Here is a 7,261-nt window from a genome sequence, read left to right as displayed (position 1 = left end):
GATATATATATTTTACGGTGAATCGAATGACTAAAGCCGGCCATACATCCGGAGAGTTTCATAAAATGAGTTATCAGAACATTCGATTTGATCGGCGATCATTTTCGGACGGCAGTCCAGAGACGATGGAAGGAGCAGGATGGAAGGCTGACCCCCGAACAAAAGGAAGTTCTAACAGTGAATGAAGTCTTCCTTCCGGAAACTCCATTCATTGTCAGAATCGAATGTGAACATCGCATGAAATCTCGGCGAGTCTGTGACGGCGTCATCGAATGTTCCCAGCAGATTTCTCGTACGGACCTTCTTAGGATGATCTCTCGGTGTATGGCCGGCCTTAGTGTGAGACATCTAATGTCCCCTCCCCCCACAGTCACATCAGTCTCTGTATAGGAGGAGCTTACACTCTAATGTCCCCTCCCCCCACAGTCACATCAGTCTCTGTATAGGAGGAGCTTACACTCTAATGTCCCCTCCCCCCACAGTCACATCAGTCTCTGTATAGGAGGAGCTTACACTCTAATGTCCCCTCCCCCCACAGTCACATCAGTCTCTGTATAGGAGGAGCTTACACTCTAATGTCCCCTCCCCCCACAGTCACATCAGTCTCTGTATAGGAGGAGCTTACACTCTAATGTCCCCTCCCCCCACAGTCACATCAGTCTCTGTATAGGAGGAGCTTACACTCTAATGTCCCCTCCCCCCACAGTCACATCAGTCTCTGTATAGGAGGAGCTTACACTCTAATGTCCCCTCCCCCCACAGTCACATCAGTCTCTGTATAGGAGGAGCTTACACTCTAATGTCCCCTCCCCCCACAGTCACATCAGTCTCTGTATAGGAGGAGCTTACACTCTAATGTCCCCTCCCCCCACAGTCACATCAGTCTCTGTATAGGAGGAGCTTACACTCTAATGTCCCCTCCCCCCACAGTCACATCAGTCTCTGTATAGGAGGAGCTTACACTCTAATGTCCCCTCCCCCCACAGTCACATCAGTCTCTGTATAGGAGGAGCTTACACTCTAATGTCCCCTCCCCCCACAGTCACATCAGTCTCTGTATAGGAGGAGCTTACACTCTAATGTCCCCTCCCCCCACAGTCACATCAGTCTCTGTATAGGAGGAGCTTACACTCTAATGTCCCCTCCCCCCACAGTCACATCAGTCTCTGTATAGGAGGAGCTTACACTCTAATGTCCCCTCCCCCCACAGTCACATCAGTCTCTGTATAGGAGGAGCTTACACTCTAATGTCCCCTCCCCCCACAGTCACATCAGTCTCTGTATAGGAGGAGCTTACACTCTAATGTCCCCTCCCCCCACAGTCACATCAGTCTCTGTATAGGAGGAGCTTACACTCTAATGTCCCCTCCCCCCACAGTCACATCAGTCTCTGTATAGGAGGAGCTTACACTCTAATGTCCCCTCCCCCCACAGTCACATCAGTCTCTGTATAGGAGGAGCTTACACTCTAATGTCCCCTCCCCCCACAGTCACATCAGTCTCTGTATAGGAGGAGCTTACACTCTAATGTCCCCTCCCCCCACAGTCACATCAGTCTCTGTATAGGAGGAGCTTACACTCTAATGTCCCCTCCCCCCACAGTCACATCAGTCTCTGTATAGGAGGAGCTTACACTCTAATGTCCCCTCCCCCCACAGTCACATCAGTCTCTGTACAGAGGAGCTTACACTCTAATGCCCCCTCCCCCACAGTCACACACTATGATTATAATATAATGTCTGGCTTTATGGCCGGCCTTAGCGTGAGACCTCCATGGAGGATGGACATGACGCTCTATAAATGGTACGTATTCCTCCATGGAGTGTCACCTTGCCGTGTCTCTGTGTCATTGCAGTGTCGCACTACGCTCGCATATCCTCCATTAGAAGAAAAGTAGCGGGTCGACGCTCATCCATCGTGAGCGGACTAGTGCCAGGTATTCGATGTATTTCTGTGATGGCGAGCAGTGTATGTACCTGAATGTGACCTCACGGCAGCCTCCTGCAACCCCCTGCACAGCAGAGCTCAGGGAGGGGAGGGGGGGAAACAGCACAAGAAGCTGATCGGGCGTGCTGGTTTTCAAGGAGCACACTGATAGGAGCAGAGAGCAGAGTGACAGAGAGAGGAGCTCATCAGTCTGCTGCTTCTCCTTGGAGTGAGGAGGGGGACCTGCAAGTGAAAATGAAACATTGAGGTCTCACCCCTTTGGTGGATGAGGCTGTGCTGCTTGGCAGAGCAGCGTAAATCTCAGGACAGAGTGGACAGGAGCTCTGTAGAGGGGAGGAGGGACGCGTCTGAGGTGGTTTCATTATCAATATGGGACTTTAAAAGGTCCCAAACGATAGAGATACGCCATCCTCAACCTCCCTAACACGGAGGGGCCCTTGAAATAACTTTCAGGTCTCGGGGAACTCCTGCTAATGGTCAGTGGGAAGAATGCTCCTCACCGGGAGCGCCCCGAGGCCGGGTGACACCCCGCTGTGACGGCATCGCGCATGCGCAGTCATCTTATTGACGCCTGCCGGGGGCCATCATGGTGGTGGACGCCGGCAGAGGGAAGAGGGGACGTCCACCTGGCGGGATGAGGTATGCCGGCGCGTCCCCATCTCTCTCCTGAAACTTTTCAGAGGGGGGTGACACCAAAATGACTGTCACCAATGGTGTCACCCCCCCTTGTGACGCCACTGCTCCTTACATTAGTGGTCAGTGGGAAGAATGCTCGTTACCAAGGGCGTCCCGAGGTTGGGTGTTCACGCGGAGCGAATACCGGGCGACACCCCGCTGTGACGCCATCGCGCATTCATCTTATTGACACCTGCCGGCGGCCATCTTGGTGAGGGATGCCGGCAGAAAGAGGAGGGGACGTTCACCTGGATGGATAAGGTATGCCGCCCGGTCCCCTCCTCTCTCCTGACACTGTCGGGCTCTCGGTCCATGTGCCCAACCTTTTTTGGTGTCACCCCTCCAATGGTTTCACACGGTTGCGGGCCGCACCCCCTTTGTGACGCCACTGCTCCTTACATTGGGGGCCAGTGGGAAGATTGCTCCTTGCCAGGAGCGTCCTGAGGTTGGGTGACACCCCGCTGGGAGGTCATCGCGCATGCGCAGTCCTCTCACTGACGCCTGCCGGCGGCCACCTTGGTGGCGGATACCGCCAGAGAGAGGAGGGGACGCTCACCCGGCGGGATGAGGTATGCCTCATGAAACTGTTGGGCTCTCGGTCCGTGACTGAATGCCGGACTTCTCAGAGGGGGTGACACCAAAATCACTGTCACAATCCAAAATTTTTCTTGGCAAAATTGTTCTGACCCGAAATAAGAAAATCGCTCCGAATCTCTCTCTGCTGTTTTCAGAGCGGCCATTGATGGTACCGGTCTGGAACGCAGTGGAGGAAACAATAAAAGAACCTACGGCCAAGATAAGTCCAGAACCGGGTAACTATAGACCAGACTTCCGTGTGTGTGCGGCAATTCTCCGACGACGGCCCATTCATACTCATGTGGCCCCATTGCGGCGCAATAACCCGCGTCTGTTTATTATAAATGGGTCGCCGTCAGGGCCGGATTTACTCTCCCTGCCGCCCCAAGGCAAGGTTCTGCAATGCGCATCCCCCTCCCCCTCAACAGACAAAGGTAACTGGATGGCAGGGGCGGCAGGGAGAGTTATTTATTTTTTTATTTTTTACATTTTTTTTATTTCACTGTTTGTTTTAGAATTTTTTTAAATCTTATTGTTTATTTTTTATAATTATTTTCTTTCATTTTATTCATTATTATTTCCGATAATTTTTTACATTTTTATAATTTTTTTCAATGTGTGTGTGTCTGTGTGTGTGTGTGCGTGTCTGTGTGTGTGTGTGCGTGTCTGTGTGTGTGTGTGTGTCTGTGTGTCTGTGTGTCTGTGTGTCTGTGTGTCTGTGTGTCTGTGTGTCTGTGTGTGTCTGGGGCTGTGTGTCTGTGTCTCTGTGTGTCTGTGTGTCTGTGTGTGTCTGGGGCTGTGTGTCTGTGTCTCTGTGTGTCTGTGTGTCTGTGTGTGTCTGGGGCTGTGTGTCTGTGTCTCTGTGTGTCTGTGTGTCTGTGTGTGTCTGGGGCTGTGTGTCTGTGTCTCTGTGTGTCTGTGTGTCTGTGTGTGTCTGGGGCTGTGTGTCTGTGTCTCTGTGTGTCTGTGTGTCTGTGTGTGTCTGGGGCTGTGTGTCTGTGTCTCTGTGTGTCTGTGTGTCTGTGTGTGTCTGGGGCTGTGTGTCTGTGTCTCTGTGTGTCTGTGTGTCTGTGTGTGTCTGGGGCTGTGTGTCTGTGTCTCTGTGTGTCTGTGTGTCTGTGTGTGTCTGGGGCTGTGTGTCTGTGTCTCTGTGTGTCTGTGTGTCTGTGTGTGTCTGGGGCTGTGTGTCTGTGTCTCTGTGTGTCTGTGTGTCTGTGTGTGTCTGGGGCTGTGTGTCTGTGTCTCTGTGTGTCTGTGTGTCTGTGTGTGTCTGGGGCTGTGTGTCTGTGTCTCTGTGTGTCTGTGTGTCTGTGTGTGTCTGGGGCTGTGTGTCTGTGTCTCTGTGTGTCTGTGTGTCTGTGTGTGTCTGGGGCTGTGTGTCTGTGTCTCTGTGTGTCTGTGTGTCTGTGTGTGTCTGGGGCTGTGTGTCTGTGTCTCTGTGTGTCTGTGTGTCTGTGTGTGTCTGGGGCTGTGTGTCTGTGTCTCTGTGTGTCTGTGTGTCTGTGTGTGTCTGGGGCTGTGTGTCTGTGTCTCTGTGTGTCTGTGTGTCTGTGTGTGTCTGGGGCTGTGTGTCTGTGTCTCTGTGTGTCTGTGTGTCTGTGTGTGTCTGGGGCTGTGTGTCTGTGTCTCTGTGTGTCTGTGTGTCTGTGTGTGTCTGGGGCTGTGTGTCTGTGTCTCTGTGTGTCTGTGTGTCTGTGTGTGTCTGGGGCTGTGTGTCTGTGTCTCTGTGTGTCTGTGTGTCTGTGTGTGTCTGGGGCTGTGTGTCTGTGTCTCTGTGTGTCTGTGTGTCTGTGTGTGTCTGGGGCTGTGTGTCTGTGTCTCTGTGTGTCTGTGTGTCTGTGTGTGTCTGGGGCTGTGTGTCTGTGTCTCTGTGTGTCTGTGTGTCTGTGTGTGTCTGGGGCTGTGTGTCTGTGTCTCTGTGTGTCTGTGTGTCTGTGTGTGTCTGGGGCTGTGTGTCTGTGTCTCTGTGTGTCTGTGTGTCTGTGTGTGTCTGGGGCTGTGTGTCTGTGTCTCTGTGTGTCTGTGTGTCTGTGTGTGTCTGGGGCTGTGTGTCTGTGTCTCTGTGTGTCTGTGTGTCTGTGTGTGTCTGGGGCTGTGTGTCTGTGTCTCTGTGTGTCTGTGTGTCTGTGTGTGTCTGGGGCTGTGTGTCTGTGTCTCTGTGTGTCTGTGTGTCTGTGTGTGTCTGGGGCTGTGTGTCTGTGTCTCTGTGTGTCTGTGTGTCTGTGTGTGTCTGGGGCTGTGTGTCTGTGTCTCTGTGTGTCTGTGTGTCTGTGTGTGTCTGGGGCTGTGTGTCTGTGTCTCTGTGTGTCTGTGTGTCTGTGTGTGTCTGGGGCTGTGTGTCTGTGTCTCTGTGTGTCTGTGTGTCTGTGTGTGTCTGGGGCTGTGTGTCTGTGTCTCTGTGTGTCTGTGTGTCTGTGTGTGTCTGGGGCTGTGTGTCTGTGTCTCTGTGTGTCTGTGTGTCTGTGTGTGTCTGGGGCTGTGTGTCTGTGTCTCTGTGTGTCTGTGTGTCTGTGTGTGTCTGGGGCTGTGTGTCTGTGTCTCTGTGTGTCTGTGTGTCTGTGTGTGTCTGGGGCTGTGTGTCTGTGTCTCTGTGTGTCTGTGTGTCTGTGTGTGTCTGGGGCTGTGTGTCTGTGTCTCTGTGTGTCTGTGTGTCTGTGTGTGTCTGGGGCTGTGTGTCTGTGTCTCTGTGTGTCTGTGTGTCTGTGTGTGTCTGGGGCTGTGTGTCTGTGTCTCTGTGTGTCTGTGTGTCTGTGTGTGTCTGGGGCTGTGTGTCTGTGTCTCTGTGTGTCTGTGTGTCTGTGTGTGTCTGGGGCTGTGTGTCTGTGTCTCTGTGTGTCTGTGTGTCTGTGTGTGTCTGGGGCTGTGTGTCTGTGTCTCTGTGTGTCTGTGTGTCTGTGTGTGTCTGGGGCTGTGTGTCTGTGTCTCTGTGTGTCTGTGTGTCTGTGTGTGTCTGGGGCTGTGTGTCTGTGTCTCTGTGTGTCTGTGTGTCTGTGTGTGTCTGGGGCTGTGTGTCTGTGTCTCTGTGTGTCTGTGTGTCTGTGTGTGTCTGGGGCTGTGTGTCTGTGTCTCTGTGTGTCTGTGTGTCTGTGTGTGTCTGGGGCTGTGTGTCTGTGTCTCTGTGTGTCTGTGTGTCTGTGTGTGTCTGGGGCTGTGTGTCTGTGTCTCTGTGTGTCTGTGTGTCTGTGTGTGTCTGGGGCTGTGTGTCTGTGTCTCTGTGTGTCTGTGTGTCTGTGTGTGTCTGGGGCTGTGTGTCTGTGTCTCTGTGTGTCTGTGTGTCTGTGTGCGTGTGTCTGTGTGCGTGCGTGTGTGTGTGTGTGTGTGTGTGTGTGTCTGTGTGTGTATGCCGTGTTAATATTCATTATTTCCCTTCCGGGCAGATTCTACGACTGTCGCTTTAATATCTCTGCCCTTTGTTCCCGACAAAATCTTCCTCGGAATTGATGAGACGCCGGACACCTGGATCAATCTGTTACACAACCCAGACCGGGGTAGGGAAGACATTGTATTCTATTCCTAATTTAATGTCCCCTCCCCCACAGTCACACACTATTATTATACATGTATATAGCTCTGACATATACCGCAGCGCTGTACAGAGAACACTGAGTTGTATATGTGATGTAGGGATTAGTATTACTTTGTATCCCCCTCAGACATAACACTGAACGGGAGGCTGGCGGCGGACGGGAGCAGTTTTGCTCGGCTGGGATTTGTGAACAGGAAGAAGAAGATATCGATGGACATCGCGGCGGATAATTTTACGTTGTTCGCCGCGCCCAATGCGCAGACCTACAACTGGACCTCAGCGCTGCAAGGAGTCCGGTAACCGTCATATGTGATGTCACCTTCATAGTCATTTCAATGGTAGAGCGGCGCCTGCTCCATGCTTCTAGTAGCAGAGCATCATGGGAAAGAAGGGCGATGTGCTAGCCGGAGGCTTTGAGGATAGTGGGCTGCTTCAAAAGAGGACCTGTCACGTCTCACTACAAGGGCTTATCTGTAGAATCTAGAGAAGTAAGGGAAGATTCCCCCCCCCCCCCCAAACATTTCCCCTCCCCTGACG

The 7,261-nt window shown here is 52.6% G+C and overlaps 1 protein-coding gene across 1 annotated transcript in view; it reads left to right on the top strand.

The window, feature by feature from the left end:
- Positions 1-7,024, top strand: part of LOC108793444 (inter-alpha-trypsin inhibitor heavy chain H3-like) — a 26,206-nt gene extending 19,182 nt beyond the window's left edge. Inside the window, exons 17-21 of the mRNA XM_018564392.1 lie at positions 116-292; positions 1,856-1,936; positions 3,354-3,434; positions 6,576-6,686; positions 6,852-7,024. Of these exons, the coding sequence (XP_018419894.1) occupies positions 116-292; positions 1,856-1,936; positions 3,354-3,434; positions 6,576-6,686; positions 6,852-7,024 (623 nt within the window). The remainder of the gene's footprint in view (positions 1-115; positions 293-1,855; positions 1,937-3,353; positions 3,435-6,575; positions 6,687-6,851) is intronic.
- The last annotated feature ends 237 nt before the right edge of the window (positions 7,025-7,261 follow it).

Source organism: Nanorana parkeri, unplaced genomic scaffold (genome assembly GCF_000935625.1).
Source record: "Nanorana parkeri isolate BGI_ZX_2015 unplaced genomic scaffold, ASM93562v1 scaffold748, whole genome shotgun sequence".
NCBI classification, from domain to species: Eukaryota; Metazoa; Chordata; class Amphibia; order Anura; family Dicroglossidae; genus Nanorana; species Nanorana parkeri.
This window is presented reverse-complemented; position numbering and strand designations above follow the sequence as displayed.